The following is a 16,615-nucleotide window of genomic DNA, read 5'->3' as shown; positions in this document are numbered from 1 at the left end:
CCTCCATCAATGAGCCTTCCCTCCCCACCTCCATCAATGAGCCTTCCCTCCCCACCTCCATCAATGAGCCTTCCCTCCCCACCTCCATCAATGAGCCTTTCCTCCCCCACCTCCATCAATGAGCCTCCCCTCCCCACCTCCATCAATGAGCCTTCCCTCCCCACCTCCATCAATGACCCTTCCCTCCCCACCTCCATCAATGAGCCTTCCCGCCCCACCTCCATCAATAAGCCTTCCCTCCCCCACCTCCATCAATGAGCCTTCCCTCCCCCACCTCCATCAATGAGCCTTCCCTCCCCACCTCCATCAATGAGCCTTCCCTCCCCACCTCCATCAATGATCCTTCCCTCCCCACCTCCATCAATGAGCCTTCCCTCCCCACCTCCATCAATGAGCCTTCCCTTCCCACCTCCATCAATAAGCCTTCCCTCCCCACCTCCATCAATGAGCCCCCCCACCTCCATCAATGAGCCCCCCCACCTCCATCAATGAGCCCCCCACCTCCATCAATGATCCTTCCCTCCCCACCTCCATCAATGAGCCTTCCCTCCCCACCTCCATCAATGAGCCTTCCCCTCCCCACCTCCATCAATGAGCCTTCCCTCCCCACCTCCATCAATGATCCTTCCCTCCTCACCTCCATCAATGATCCTTCCCTCCCCACCTCTATCAATGATCCTTCCCTCCCCACCTCCATCAATGATCCTTCCCTCCCCCACCTCCATCAATGATCCTTCCCCTCCCCACCTCCATCAATGAGTCTTCCCACCTCACCTCCATCAATGATCCTTCCCTCCCCCACCTCTATCAATGATCCTTCCCTCCCCACCTCCATCAATGATCCTTCCCTCCCCACCTCCATCAATGAGCCTTCCCTCCCCACCTCCATCAATGATCCTTCCCTCCCCACCTCCATCAATGAGCCTTCCCTCCCCACCTCCATCAATGATCCTTTCCTCCCCCACCTCCATCAATGAGCCTTCCCCTCCCACCTCCATCAATGATCCTTCCCTCCCCACCTCCATCAATGATCCTTCCCTCCCCACCTCCATCAATGAGCCTTCCCTCCCCACCTCCATCAATGAGCCTTCCCTCCCCACCTCCATCAATGATCCTTTCCTCCCCCACCTCCATCAATGATCCTTTCCTCCCCCACCTCCATCAATGAGCCTTCCCCTCCCACCTCCATCAATGATCCTTCCCTCCCCACCTCCATCAATGAGCCTTCCCTCCCCACCTCCATCAATGAGCCTTCCCTCCCCACCTCCACCAATGACCCTTCCCTCCCCACCTCCATCAATGAGCCTTCCCTCTCCCACCTTCCCTTCCCTCTCCATCAATGAGCCTTCCCTCCCCCACCTCCATCAATGATCCTTCCCTCCCCACCTCCATCAATGAGCCTTCCCTTCCCACCTCCATCAATGAGCCTTCCCTCCCCACCTCCATCAATGAGCCTTCCCTCCCCACCTCTATCAATGAGCCTTCCCTCCTCCACCTCCATCAATGATCCTTCCCTCCCCACCTCCATCAATGAGCCTTCCCTTCCCACCTCCATCAATAAGCCTTCCCTCCCCACCTCCATCAATGAGCCTTCCCTTCCCACCTCCATCAATAAGCCTTCCCTCCCCACCTCCATCAATGAGCCTTCCCTCCCCACCTCCATCAATGAGCCTTCCCTCCCCACCTCCATCAATGAGCCTTCCCTCCCCACCTCCATCAACGAGCCTTCCCTCCCCCACCTCCATCAATGAGCCTTCCCTCCCCACCTCCATCAATGATCCTTCCCTCCCCCACCTCCATCAATGAGCCTTCCCCTCCCACCTCCATCAATGATCCTTCCCTCCCCACCTCCATCAATGAGCCTTCCCTCCCCCACCTCTATCAATGATCCTTCCCTCCGCACCTCCATCAATGAGTCTTCCCTCACCACCTCCATCAATGAGCCTTCCCCTCCCACCTCCATCAATGATCCTTCCCTCCCCCACCTCCATCAATGAGCCTTCCCCTCCCACCTCTATCAATGATCCTTCCCTCCGCACCTCCATCAATGATCCTTCCCTCCCCCACCTCCATCAATTATCCTTCCTTCCCCACCTCCATCAATGATCCTTCCCTCCCCACCTCCATCAATGATCCTTCCTTCCCCACCTCCATCAATGAGCCTTCTCTCCCCACCTCCATCAATGATCCTTCCCTCCCCCACCTCCATCAATTATCCTTCCCTCCCCACCTCCATCAATGATCCTTCCCTCCTCACCTCCATCAATGAGCCTTCCCTCCCCACCTCCATCAATGAGCCTCCCCTCCCCACCTCCATCAATGATCCCTCCCTCTCCACCTCCATCAATGATCCTTCCTTCCCCACCTCCATCAATGAGCCTTCCCTCTCCCCACCTCCATCAATGAGCCTTCCCTCCCCACCTCCATCAATGATCCTTCCCTCCCCACCTCCATCAATGAGCCTTCCCTCCCCCACCTCCATCAATGAGCCTTCCCTCCCCACCTCCATCAATGAGCCCCCCCCCACCTCCATCAATGAGCCTTCCCTCCCCCACCTCCATCAATGATCCTTCCCTCCCCACCTCCATCAATGATCCTTCCCTCCCCACCTCCATCAATGAGCCTTCTCTATATTGGGGGAACATATATACATTGTATCGTCTTGTTCCTCTTCAGAATGATGTGAAGAATAATTTCTGGTACACTGAGTATATTTACATCTTTATCAGGCTCGTCGGCGTCCCCAGCGCGTTGCGGCGTATTTGACGTTTCATGGCGGTGTGAGTCGCCTGTAGAGGATACACGTGTTTACTCCCGGATGCGTCCAGCTGCCATTGTTTGCCCAGGAAGCAGCCATTAGCCCGGGTCAGGTGCAGCTCGGCCATTATCTCATACCCCTGAGTGATTTACGGGGGGGGGGGGCCCTTGTCTTTTAATAAGGTCTCCGCACATCAAACGAGCTCGGGGGGGGGGGGGCCATAAATGAGAGCGTTTGATGAAGTCTCCTAATCTGCGCAGCCACGAAATGACTTTACAAGGCGAGGAAACACCTGCACCAGGCCTGATAAGTGCCAGAGCTGCCGAGTAAACAGGCCTGGCACCGCCGCCCCCCCCCCCCCCCCCCCCCGGGACTTCCTCCTCTACATCCAATGGAGAACATCGTCTATGGGGGTCAGTCCACCATGCTGGAAAATGTTTTCATACAACCCCCAGGCTTGTTGGGTGGTATAAGCACAGGATTTATGCTAGGAGGGGGTATTTCAGGGAGGAGGATTTGTACTAAGTGGAGGGGGGGGGGCCGCATGGTGAGTTCTCATCACTACAGCTAGGAGGGGGGATTTCGGGGAGGAGGATTTGTACTAAGTGGAGGGGGGGCCGCATGGTGAGTTCTCATCACTACAGCTAGGAGGGGGGATTTCGGGGAGGAGGATTTGTACTAAGTGGAGGGGGGGGGGGGCCGCATGGTGAGTTCTCATCACTACAGCTAGAATGGGGGATTTTGGGGAGGAGGATTTGTACTAAGTGGAGGGGGGGGGGGGGGGCCGCATGGTGAGTTCTCATCACTACAGCTAGGAGGGGGGATTTCGGGGAGGAGGATTTGTACTAAGTGGAGGGGGGGGCCGCATGGTGAGTTCTCATCGCTACAGCTAGGAGGGGGGATTTCGGGGAGGAGGATTTGTACTAAGTGGAGGGGGGGGGCCGCATGGTGAGTTCTTATCACTACAGCGAGGAGGGGGGATTTCGGGGAGGAGGATTTGTACTAAGTGGAGGGGGGGGGCCGCATGGTGAGTTCTCATCGCTACAGCTAGGAGGGGGGATTTCGGGGAGGAGGATTTGTACTAAGTGGAGGGGGGGGCCGCATGGTGAGTTCTTATCACTACAGCGAGGAGGGGGGATTTCGGGGAGGAGGATTTGTACTAAGTGGAGGGGGGGGGGCCGCATGGTGAGTTCTTATCACTACAGCGAGGAGGGGGGATTTCGGGGAGGAGGATTTGTACTAAGTGGAGGGGGGGGGGCCGCATGGTGAGTTCTCATCGCTACAGCTAGGAGGGGGGATTTCGGGGAGGAGGATTTGTACTAAGTGGAGGGGGGGGCCGCATGGTGAGTTCTTATCACTACAGCGAGGAGGGGGGATTTCGGGGAGGAGGATTTGTACTAAGTGGAGGGGGGGGGAGGCCGCATGGAGAAGGATTTGTACTAAGTGGAGGGGGGGGGCCGCATGGTGAGTTCCTGTCGCTACAGCTAGGAGGGGGGATTTTGTGGGAGAGGATTTATGCTAGGAGGGGGGATTTTGGGGAGGAGGATTTGTACTAAGTGGAGGGGGGGGGCCGCATGGTGAGTTCTCATCACTACAGCTAGGAGGGGGGATTTGGGGAGGCATTTATTCTAGGAGGAGGGATTTATGCAAAGAGGGGGTGTTTGAGGTAAGGGGGGGAATTATTCTAAGAGGGGGACTTATGTTAGGAGGGAGGATTTATACTAAGAATAGAGGGGGAAACTTATACTACGTGGGGGGAGGGGGGTTGTGGGGAGGAGTTATACGAGGATGGGGGTTTTTTGTGGGGGCAATTTATGCTACCGGGGAGGATTTGTGGTAAGAGGGGGGATTTATGGGGGAATATTTATGCTAGGATTGGAGATTTATACTAGGAGGGGAAATTTGTGGCGGGGGGAGGGGGAATTTATGCTAAGAAGGGAGATTTGTGATAAGTGGAGGAAATATACTTGGAGGGGAGATTTGTGGGAGAGGATTTATGCTAGGAGGGGCTATTTTGGGGAGGAGGATTTGTACTAAGTGGGGGGGGCCGCATGGTGAGTTCCCGTCACTACAGCTAGGAGGAGGGATTTGGGGGGGGGGATTGTAATGGGAGATTTGTGATAAGTGAAGGAAATTTACTTGGAGGGGAGATTTGTGGGAGAGGATTTGTTGCGGGGGGAGGGGGGGATTTATGCTGGGAGGGGGGATTTCGGGGAGGAGGATTTGTACTAAGTGGAGGGGGGGGGCGCATGGTGAGTTCCTGTCGCTATAGCTAGGAGGGGGGATTTTGGGGAGGAGGATTTGTACTAAGTGGAGGGGGGGCCGCATGGTGAGTTCCTGTCGCTACAGCTAGGAGGGGGGATTTGTGGGAGAGGATTTATGCTGGGAGGGGGTATTTTGGGGGATGAGGATTTGTACTAAGTAGAGGAGGGCCGTTAAGTGGAGGAGGGGGGGGACGTAGTTCTTGTCACTATAGCTAGGAGGAGGGATTTAGGGGGGATTGTAATGGGAGATTTGTTATAAAGAGGGTTATGCTAGGAGGGGGGATTTGGGGAGGGATTTATTCTAGAAGGGGGATTTATGCAAAGAGGGGGTGTTTGAGGTAAGGGGGGGAATTATTCTAAGAGGGGGACTTATGTTAGGAGGGAGGATTTATACTAAGAATAGAGATTTGTGGTAAGAGGGGAAACTTATACTACGTGGGGGGGGGGGGGGGGTGGGGGGGGGGGGTTATACGAGGATGGGGGTTTTTTTGGGGGCAATTTATGCTACCAGGGAGGATTTGTGGTAAGAGGGGGGATATTTATGCTAGGACTGGAGATTTATACTAGGAGGGGAAATTTGTGGGGGAGGATTTGTTGCGGGGGGAGGGGGGGATTTATGCTGGGAGGGGGGATTTTGGGGAAGAGGATTTGTACTAAGTGGAGGGGGACGCAGGAGGAGGGATTTAGGGGGGATTGTAATGGGGGGTTTTGTGGAGATTTGTGATGGAGGGTTATGCTAGGAGGGGGGATTTATACCAGGAGGGGGGGGGGGGGCCCAGGCCAGGTGTGGGGGGAGGAGAACACAGAGACCCCCTAACATCCTCTCCTCCATTCTCATTGGCAGGTTCACCATCTTCACAAAGAGCTGGAAGAAGAGAAGGACGGCGCCCAGAAGAAAACCTCCAGACTCTGTCATCTCCTCCGGTGAGTCATGTGACCACAAGGGGGCGTCGTCCCATTGCATTCCGTCCTATGGGAGGAGCCACAGATCACACACCTGAGGGGGGAGGGGAATGTAACCATTTATAATACCCCTCTATATACAGAGTCTGGAAAAAGTATTCATACCCCTCTATATACAGAGTCTGGAAAAAGTATTCATACCCCTCTATATACAGAGACAGGAAAAAGTATTCATACCCCTCTGTATACAGAGCCTGGAAAAAGTATTCATACCCCTCTATACACAGTGCCTGGAAAAAGTATTCATACCCCTCTATATACAGAGACAAGAAAAAGTCTTCATACCCCTCTATACACAGTGCCTGGAAAAAGTATTCATACCCCTCTATATACAGAGACAGGAAAAAGTATTCATACCCCTCTATACACAGTGCCTGGAAAAAGTATTCATACCCCTCTATATACAGAGACAGGAAAAAGTATTCATACCCCTCTATACACAGTGCCTGGAAAAAGTATTCATACCCCTTGACATTCCCCACACTCTCTCAGGTTACACCCAAAAACTAGAATGTATTTTATTGGGATTTTCTGTGAGAGACACAAAGTGGCACATAATTGTGAAGTGGAAGGAAAATGATACAAATAAATATGTGAAAAGTGTGTGGGGGGAGGGGCATTTGTATGGCGCCCCCCGGAGTCAATACTTTGTAGAACCCCCTTTCTCTACAAGTTTTTGGGGGTGTCTCTATCAGCTTTGCACATCTAGAGAGGGACATTTCTCCTCCATTCTTCTTCTCTGTAAAATATCTCTGTCTCTGTCAGATTGGATGGAGAGCGTCTGTGATCAGCAATTTTCAGGTCTTGCCACAGATTCTCAATGGGATTTAGGTCTGGACTGTGACTGGGCCATTCTAACACATGAATAGGCTTTGATCTGAACCATTCCATTGTAGCTCTGGCTGTACTTTAGGGTCGTTGTCCTGCTGGGAGGTGAACCTCCCCCCCGGTCTCAAGTCTTTTGCCGACTCTAACAGGTTTTCTCCCCACTGAGCGATTATAGTCTGACACCGGGGAGAATTATCTGCTGTACACAGATCAGCACTGCAGCGCTAGAGTGACCCCTCCCACTCCATACAGTGACCCCTCCCACTCCATACAGTGACCCCTCCCACTCCATACAGTGACCCCTCCCCCTCCATACAGTGACCCCTCCCCCTCCAGACAGTGACCCCTCCCCCTCCAGACAGTGACCCCTCCCCCTCCAGACAGTGAGCCCCTCCCCCTCCAGACAGTGACCCCCTTCCACTCCAGACAGTGACCCCCTTCCACTCCAGACAGTGACCCCCTTCCACTCCAGACAGTGACCCCTCCCACTCCAGACAGTGACCCCTCCCACTCCATACAGTGACCCCTCCCACTCCATACAGTGACCCCTCCCACTCCATACAGTGACCCCTCCCCCTCCATACAGTGACCCCTCCCCCTCCAGACAGTGACCCCTCCCCCTCCAGACAGTGAGCCCCTCCCCCTCCAGACAGTGAGCCCCTCCCCCTCCAGACAGTGACCCCCTTCCACTCCAGACAGTGACCCCCTCCCCCTCCAGACAGTGACCCCCTTCCACTCCAGACAGTGACCCCTCCCACTCCAGACAGTGACCCCTCCCACTCCAGACAGTGACCCCTCCCACTCCAGACAGTGACCCCCTCCCCCTCCAGACAGTGAGCCCCTCCCCCTCCAGACAGTGACCCCCTTCCACTCCAGAAAGCGACCCCCTCCCACTCCAGACAGTGACCCCCTCCCCCTCCAGACAGCGACCCCCTCCCACTCCAGACAGTGACCCCTCCCCCTCCAGACAGTGACCCCTCCCCCTCCAGACAGTGACCCCCTCCCCCTCCAGACAGCGACCCCCTCCCGCTCCAGGCAGCGAGCCCCTCCCGCTCCAGGCAGCGAGCCCCTCCCGCTCCAGACAGCGAGCCCCTCCCGCTCCAGGCAGCGAGCCCCTCCCGCTCCAGGCAGTGGCCCCTCCCGCTCCAGGCAGTGAGCCCCTCCCACTCCAGGCAGTGAGCCCCTCCCCTAACCCATAACTTGTATGGGCGGCATTTGCGCTGACTGCAGCTAATCCTCCACAATCCCCCCTCTTGTATCTGACCCCTCTCTGCTTCTAAGGTGCCCACTCCTGTGGTGGGCATTGTCATGTCTTTACATGTGGGGGTTGTACCAGCCTGATAGTGATTGTACTTTGTACAGGGTGATGGTAGATGTTGGTGCCATAGATATCAGACATGAATAGTACACCACGGATACGAGACGTCTGGCCTCGGGCTGTCACACGCCAGGCGTGATCCCGGAATGAGCCCCTCTCATTAGACCGGCACAGAAGTCTTGCCAGCTCTTCGCTCTCTGCCAGTTCAGCGTGGCAGAGGTCTATCGGTGGCGCTCCTCCATGTTGGCCCGCTAATTGTTCCTGACACAAGCCGGCTGTGTTCATATGTGAGGTGCGCGGGTCCGCGAGAGGCCTTGGCTGGAAATGCGGGTCTTCTGACCCTCCCCATTTCATCAGTTCCCCCCCCCCCCCACCCCCCCGACACCAGGCTGGCTCCCTTTCATCCCTCCTTCCATCGCCTGGCTCCCTTTCATCCCTCCCTCTATCGCCTGGCTCCCTTTCATCCCTCCTTCCATCGCCTGGCTCCCTTTCATCCCTCCTTCCATCGCCTGGCTCCCTTTCATCCCTCCTTCCATCGCCTGGCTCCCTTTCATCCCTCCTTCCATCGCCTGGCTCCCTTTCATCCCTCCTTCCATCGCCTGGCTCCCTTTCATCCCTCCTTCCATCGCCTGGCTCCCTTTCATCTCTCCTTCCATCGCCTGGCTCCCTATCATCCCTCCTTCCATCACCTGGCTCCCTTTCTCGCCTGGCTCCCTTTCATCCCTCCTTCCATCGCCTGGCTCCCTTTCATCCCTCCTTCCATCGCCTGGCTCCCTTCCATCCCTCCTTCCATCGCCTGGCTCCCTATCATCCCTCCTTCCATCGCCTGGCTCCCTTTCATCCCTCCTTCCATCGCCTGGCTCCCTTTCATCCCTCCTTCCATCGCCTGGCTCCCTTTCTCGCCTGGCTCCCTATCATCCCTCCTTCCATCGCCTGGCTCCCTTTCTCGCCTGGCTCCCTATCATCCCTCCTTCCATCGCCTGGCTCCCTTTCATCCCTCCTTCCATCGCCTGGCTCCCTATCATCCCTCCTTCCATCGCCTGGCTCCCTTTCATCCCTCCTTCCATCGCCTGGCTCCCTTTCATCCCTCCTTCCATCGCCTGGCTCCCTTTCATCCCTCCTTCCATCGCCTGGCTCCCTATCATCCCTCCTTCCATCGCCTGGCTCCCTTTCACCTCTCCTTCCATCGCCTGGCTCCCTTTCATCCCTCCTTCCATCGCCTGGCTCCCTTTCTCGCCTGGCTCCCTTTCATCCCTCCTTCCATCGCCTGGCTCCCTTTCATCCCTCCTTCCATCGCCTGGCTCCCTTTCATCCCTCCTTCCATCAGCCTGGCTCCCTATCATCCCTCCTTCCATCGCCTGGCTCCCTTTCATCCCTCCTTCCATCGCCTGGCTCCCTTTCATCCCTCCTTCCATCGCCTGGCTCCCTTTCATCCCTCCTTCCATCGCCTGGCTCCCTTTCATCCCTCCTTCCATCGCCTGGCTCCCTTTCATCCCTCCTTCCATCGCCTGGCTCCCTATCATCCCTCCTTCCATCGCCTGGCTCCCTTTCACCTCTCCTTCCATCGCCTGGCTCCCTATCATCCCTCCTTCCATCACCTGGCTCCCTTTCATCTCTCCTTCCATCGCCTGGCTCCCTTTCATCCCTCCTTCCATCGCCTGGCTCCCTTTCATCCCTCCTTCCATCGCCTGGCTCCCTTTCATCCCTCCTTCCATCGCCTGGCTCCCTTTCATCCCTCCTTCCATCGCCTGGCTCCCTTTCATCCCTCCTTCCATCGCCTGGCTCCCTTTCATCCCTCCTTCCATTGCCTGGCTCCCTATCATCCCTCCTTCCATCGCCTGGCTCCCTATCATCCCTCCTTCCATCGCCTGGCTCCCTTTCATCCCTCCTTCCATCGCCTGGCTCCCTTTCATCCCTCCTTCCATCGCCTGGCTCCCTTTCTCGCCTGGCTCCCTATCATCCCTCCTTCCATCGCCTGGCTCCCTTTCATCTCTCCTTCCATCGCCTGGCTCCCTTTCATCTCTCCTTCCATCGCCTGGCTCCCTTTCATCCCTCCTTCCATCGCCTGGCTCCCTTTCATCCCTCCTTCCATCGCCTGGCTCCCTTTCATCCCTCCTTCCATCGCCTGGCTCCCTTTCATCCCTCCTTCCATCGCCTGGCTCCCTTTCATCCCTCCTTCCATCGCCTGGCTCCCTTTCATCCCTCCTTCCATCGCCTGGCTCCCTTTCATCCCTCCTTCCATCGCCTGGCTCCCTTTCATCCCTCCTTCCATCGCCTGGCTCCCTATCATCCCTCCTTCCATCACCTGGCTCCCTTTCTCGCCTGGCTCCCTTTCATCCCTCCTTCCATCGCCTGGCTCCCTTTCATCTCTCCTTCCATCGCCTGGCTCCCTTTCATCCCTCCTTCCATCGCCTGGCTCCCTTTCATCCCTCCTTCCATCGCCTGGCTCCCTTTCATCCCTCCTTCCATCGCCTGGCTCCCTTTCATCCCTCCTGCCATCGCCTGGCTCCCTTTCATCCCTCCTTCCATCGCCTGGCTCCCTTTCATCCCTCCTTTTATCGCCTGGCTCCCTATCATCCCTCCTTCCATCACCTGGCTCCCTTTCTCGCCTGGCTCCCTTTCATCCCTCCTTCCATCGCCTGGCTCCCTTTCATCTCTCCTTCCATCGCCTGGCTCCCTTTCATCCCTCCTTCCATCGCCTGGCTCCCTTTCATCCCTCCTTCCATCGCCTGGCTCCCTTTCATCCCTCCTTCCATCGCCTGGCTCCCTTTCATCCCTCCTTCCATCGCCTGGCTCCCTTTCATCTTTCCTTTTATCGCCTGGCTCCCTATCATCTCTCCTTCCATTGCCTGGCTCTCTTTCATCCCTCCTGCCATCTCCTGGCTCCCTTTCATCCCTCCTTCCATCACCTGGCTCCCTTTCTCGCCTGGCTCCCTTTCATCCCTCCTTCCATCGCCTGGCTCCCTTTCATCCCTCCTTCCATCGCCTGGCTCCCTTCCATCCCTCCTTCCATCGCCTGGCTCCCTTTCATCTCTCCTTCCATTTATTTATTTATTTATTTTTCCTTAGATATTATGTATTTAGAAAATCTGAATTTTGTAAATACAAGGTTTTCAGAAAATCTGTAGAAGTATTGCGCAGTGTATGGCTCAGGGTAGCGGCGGCGCTGTCAGTCTCCAGCTCACAGCACACAGCTGGGTCCCCCGGGGCCCCCGGACAATAGATATTTTGTGTTGCTGGAAGGGCAGGTGGGCAGATAGTTCATGCATGACCGATAAAGAACAAACGCTGGCTTGTGGCTGGAACATCAAAGATGGGATCAGCGTAAGACGCACACATTCCCCCCGAGAGACGCATGATCCGATCGCTCTGCGACTCCCACACAGATCTCTATTCAGTGACTAGTAACAAGCAATGTCATGCAATCAGAGAGCTGATAAGGCCGTCCGTGGTACGCCGCGTGTAACGCCGCCGCCGAGGTCAGAGAGTCAGAGAGCGGACTTCTTCATCAATAACATTGTCCTCTCCGGTCATCCACTCCGCGACACCTATTAAAACTCCACTCCGGGGACACGACTGAAGACAACTGACATACATACAGGAGCACCTTAACCCTTTCAATACCGGGGGGCACTTATACACCTTCCTGCCCAGGCCAATTTTCAGTTTTCAGCACTGAAGCAATTTGAATGACAATTGCGCGGTCGTGCTACACTGTACCCACATTTTTTGTATTATTTTGTTCCCACAAATAGAGATTTCTTTTGGTGGGATTTGATCACTTCTGCGATTTATTTTTTGCGCAACAAATTAAAAAAAGACAGAAAATGTTGAAAAAGAAATTGTTTTTCTTTGTTTCTGCTAAAGTGGAGTTCTTCCCGTTTTTTTTTTTTTTTTCGAAAACGAAAAAAAAAATTGGATGTTTTATTTATTTTTTATACTCACCAGGGCTGTTGCTATGCGGAAGTAGCTGTTCTGCCTTTTCCTCCACCGCGGTCCTCTTCTTCTTCGTCCTCCATTGCTGTGTCTTCTGGGAACTGCGTGTATCCTAGGAGGCAGCCGCCCATTCACAAAGCGCCGTGCGAGTCACGCATGCGCAGTAGGAAACAGGCAGTGATGCCAAGGCTTCACTGCCTTTTTCCCTTAGTCAGGATGGAGGTGCCAGGACTGAGTGAGCGCCGTCGGGGGCCCATCATCGCGGGCGCCTAGGACAGGTAAGTGTCCCTATTAAAAGTCAGCAGCTACACTGTTAGTAGCTGCTGACTTTTAAAAAAAATAAAAATTTGCGGGTGGAATCCCGCTTTCATTTTTTTTTTTGTAAATAAGTAGGTTTTCTTCTTCAAAGACGGCACTGATATGGCTGCACTGATGGGCACAATTGAGGTGGCACTGATGATGGGCACTGATAGGTGGCACTCATATGCGACACTGATGAGTACTTATGGGTGGCACTGGTAGGTGGCACGGATGGTCACTGATAGGTGGCACTGATGGTCACTGATAGGTGGCACTGATGACACTGATGGGTGGCATTGCTGGGAATCACTGATGTCATTTGTTCCATAATGGGGCCAGTCAGTGCCCATTTGTAGGCACTGATTGGCATATACTTGGCATGTATTGGCATATGTGGATGGCCATGGGGGACGTACCTGGCCATCCACATGTTGGATCCCCCCAACTCCCAACTCCATATTAATGGCCATAGGAAGGGGAAGGTCAACTCCATATTAATGGCTGTAGGAAGGGGAAGGTCAACTCCAAATTAATGGCAATAGGAAGGGGAAGGTCAACTCCATATTAATGGCCATAGGAAAGGGAAGGCCAACTCCATATTAATGGCTGTAGGAAGGTGAAGGTCAGCTCCATAATAATGCCCGAAGGAAGGAGAAGGTCAACTCCATATTAATGGCCGTAGGAAGGAGAAGGTCAACTCCATATTAATGGCTGTAGGAAGGGGAAGGTCAACTCCAAATTAATGGCCATAGGAAGGTGAAGGTCAACTCCATATTAATGGCAATAGGAAGGGGAAGGTCAACTCCATATTAATGGCCATAGGAAAGGGAAGGCCAACTCCATATTAATGGCTGTAGGAAGGTGAAGGTCAGCTCCATAATAATGCCCGAAGGAAGGAGAAGGTCAACTCCATATTAATGGCCGTAGGAAGGAGAAGGTCAGCTCCATATTAATGGCTGTAGGAAGGAGAAGGTCAACTCCATATTAATGGCCATAGGAAGGGGAAGATCAACTCCATATTAATGGCCATAGGAAAGGGAAGGTCAACTCCATATTAATGGCTGTAGGAAGGGGAAGGTCAACTCCATATTAATGGCTGTAGGAAGGGGAAGGTCAACTCCATATTAATGGCCGTAGGAAGGTGAAGGTCAGCTCCATATTAATGGCCGTAGGAAGGGGAAGGTCAGCTCCATATTAATGGCCATGGGAAGGAGAAGGTCGGCTCCATATTAATGGCTGTAGGAAGGGGAAGGTCAACTCCATATTAATGGCCATAGGAAGGGGAAGATCAACTCCATATTAATGGCCATAGGAAAGGGAAGGTCAACTCCATATTAATGGCCGTAGGAAGGGGAAGGTCAGCTCCATATTAATGGCCGTAGGAAGGGGAAGGTCAGCTCCATATTAATGGCTGTAGGAAGGGGAAGGTCAACTCCATATTAATGGCTGTAGGAAGGGGAAGGTCAGCTCCATATTAATGGCCGTAGGAAGGGGAAGGTCAGCTCCATATTAATGGCCTCGGTTTTGGAATTTGATGTCCAGCATTCGGGGTGATGTAATGAAGAAAACATTTATAAATGGATACAAATCTTCTTCTCCTGTCTATTTTCTCGTAGAATAAAATACCGCGTTTGCTTTGAATGTCATTCTTTCCGTTGGTGAATGTGATGCGTTTACTTGCAAAGCATTTGTTTTTATTTTGTCATCATCATTAAATGTGGAGTGGCAGTAATTAAACCCTCCCCCCCCCCCCCCCCCCAGTGTAGTTGTGTGAGGAGGATCTGGGTAAATAATTGATATTAGGAACAGATGGGTAAATGGTTCATTCTTCATTTTATGAGATTTCCGCTGAGACGGTTTATTGTAAAGAAAATACCATTCAGCAGAGTGATCATGTGGCGTTTATAGAGGCGCGGCTTGGAGGCGTCCATGTGGAATACTTCTGGCCTTACAAGTCCCATACGGAGCAGAGTCCCTGTCCTGCACTGATGAGTGGTGCCCCTAAATACCTTATTACTGTATTTATCGGGGTATTGCGCGCTCCGGCGTATAGCGCGCACTCCTAAAGTGGACCCGCATTCCTGACCATTATAGAGTCACCTTGTCCAAGTACTCCCACAGTAGATTGACCTTCTTTTCCAAGTCTTTTGTGTAGAGCAGAGAATGCTGGTGAATAATTTAGAGTGACCTTCTCCCAGTCCATACATGGAGCAGAGTTCTGGTGGCCATCATGGAGTGACCTTCTCCCAGTCCTCACACAGAGCAGAGTTCTGGTGGCCATCATAGAGTGACCTTCTCCCAGTCCTCACACAGAGCAGAGTTCTGGTGGCCATCATAGAGTGACCTTCTCCCAGTCCTCACACGGAGCAGAGTTCTGGTGGCCATCATAGAGTGACCTTCTTCAAGTACTCACATGGAGCAGAGTTCTGGTGGCCATCATAGAGTAACTTTCTCCCAGTCCTCACATGGAGCAGAGTTCTGTTGGCCATCATGGAGTGACCTTCTTCAAGTACTCACATGGAGCAGAGTTCTGTTGGCCATCATAGAGTGACCTTCTCCCAGTCCTCACATGGAGCAGAGTTCTGGTGGCCATCATGGAGTGACCTTCTCCCAGTCCTCACACGGAGCAGAGTTCTGGTGGCCATCATAGAGTGACCTTCTTCAAGTACTCACATGGAGCAGAGTTCTGGTGGCCATCATAGAGTAACCTTCTCCCAGTCCTCACATGGAGCATAGTTCTGGTGGCCATCATAGAGTGACCTTCTCCCAGTCCTCACATGGAGCAGAGTTCTGTTGGCCATCATGGAGTGACCTTCTCCCAGTCCTCACATGGAGCATAGTTCTGGTGGCCATCATAGAGTGACCTTCTCCCCAGTCCTCACACGGAGCAGAGTTCTGGTGGCCATCATAGAGTGACCTTCTCCCAGTCCTCACATGGAGCAGAGTTCTGGTGGCCATCATGGAGTGACCTTCTCCCAGTCCTCACATGGAGCAGAGTTCTGGTGGCTATCATGGAGTGACCTTCTCCCAGTCCTCACATGGAGCAGAGTTCTGTTGGCCATCATAGAGTGACCTTCTCCCAGTCCTCACATGGAGCACAGTTCTGGTGGCCATCATGGAGTGACCTTCTCCCAGTCCTCACATGGAGCAGAGTTCTGGTGGCCATCATAGAGTGACCTTCTTCAAGTCCTCACATGGAGCAGAGTTCTGGTGGCCATCATAGAGTGACCTTCTTCAAGTAGAGTCTTGATGACCATTGTAAAATGAACTACTTCTTCTCTGTGTACCCACATGAAGGAGAGAGCTCTGATGACCATTATAGAATAATGACCATCTTCTATCTCTTACATTAAGGAACGAGCCCTGGTGACTATTATTGAGTGACCTTCTCCAAGTCCTCACGTAGAGCAGAGAGCCCTGGTGACCAATAGACAGTGACCTTCTTCTAATCCTGACATGGAGCAAATAGCCCTGGGGAGCATCAAAGCATGACCCTTTTCTCATCCTGATGACCATTATTGAGTGACCTTCTTTGAGCCCTCACACCAGAGAGCCCTGGTGACCATTATAGAGCGACCTTCCTCTCGAGGTCATTACACAGAGCAGAGAGTCCTGACAACAATTATGGATAGACCTTCTTATTCAGGTCCTTACTTGGAGCAGAGAGCGCTGGTGACTATTATACAGTGACCTTCTCCCAGTCCTCACACGGGGCAGAGTTCTGGTGGCCATCATAGAGAGTGACCTTCTCCCAGTCCTCACATGGAGAAAAGAGCTATGATGACCATTATAGAATGATGACTCTCTTCAAGCTCTAAGAGCCCTGGTGACCATTATAGAGTGGCCTCCTTCTCCAAGTCTTCACACAGAGCAGAGAGCCCTGGTGATCAATAGACATGGAGCAAATGGCCCTGGGGAGCATCAAAGCATGACCTTTTTTCACCCCGATGACCATTATTGAGTGACCTTCTTCTTTGAAGCCTCACACCAGAGAGCCATGGTGACCATTATAGGGTGATTTTCTTCTTGTGGTCCTTACACAAAGCAGAGTCCTGCCACCCGTTAGGGAGAGACCTTCTTCTCGAGGTCCTTACTTGGAGCAGAGAGCCTTGGTGACCATTATAAAGTGACCTTCTTCTCCAGGTCCTTACTTGGAGCAGAGAGCCATGGTGACCATTATGGAGAGACCTTCTTCTCAAGGTCCTTACTTGGAGCAGAGAGCCTCGGTGACTATTATACAGAGACCTT

The 16,615-nt window shown here is 53.5% G+C and overlaps 1 protein-coding gene across 1 annotated transcript in view; it reads left to right on the top strand.

The window, feature by feature from the left end:
• The window catches only part of CEP112 (centrosomal protein 112), a 148,861-nt gene that overhangs the window by 22,461 nt on the left and 109,785 nt on the right, over positions 1-16,615 (top strand). The window contains exon 7 of the mRNA XM_040331451.1: positions 5,867-5,946. Coding sequence (XP_040187385.1) covers positions 5,867-5,946 — 80 coding nt within the window. The remainder of the gene's footprint in view (positions 1-5,866; positions 5,947-16,615) is intronic.

This window comes from Rana temporaria, chromosome 12, assembly GCF_905171775.1.
Source record: "Rana temporaria chromosome 12, aRanTem1.1, whole genome shotgun sequence".
NCBI lineage: Eukaryota > Metazoa > Chordata > Amphibia > Anura > Ranidae > Rana > Rana temporaria.
The sequence above is the reverse complement of the archived record's forward strand: the minus strand, read 5'-3'. Positions and strand labels throughout refer to the sequence as shown.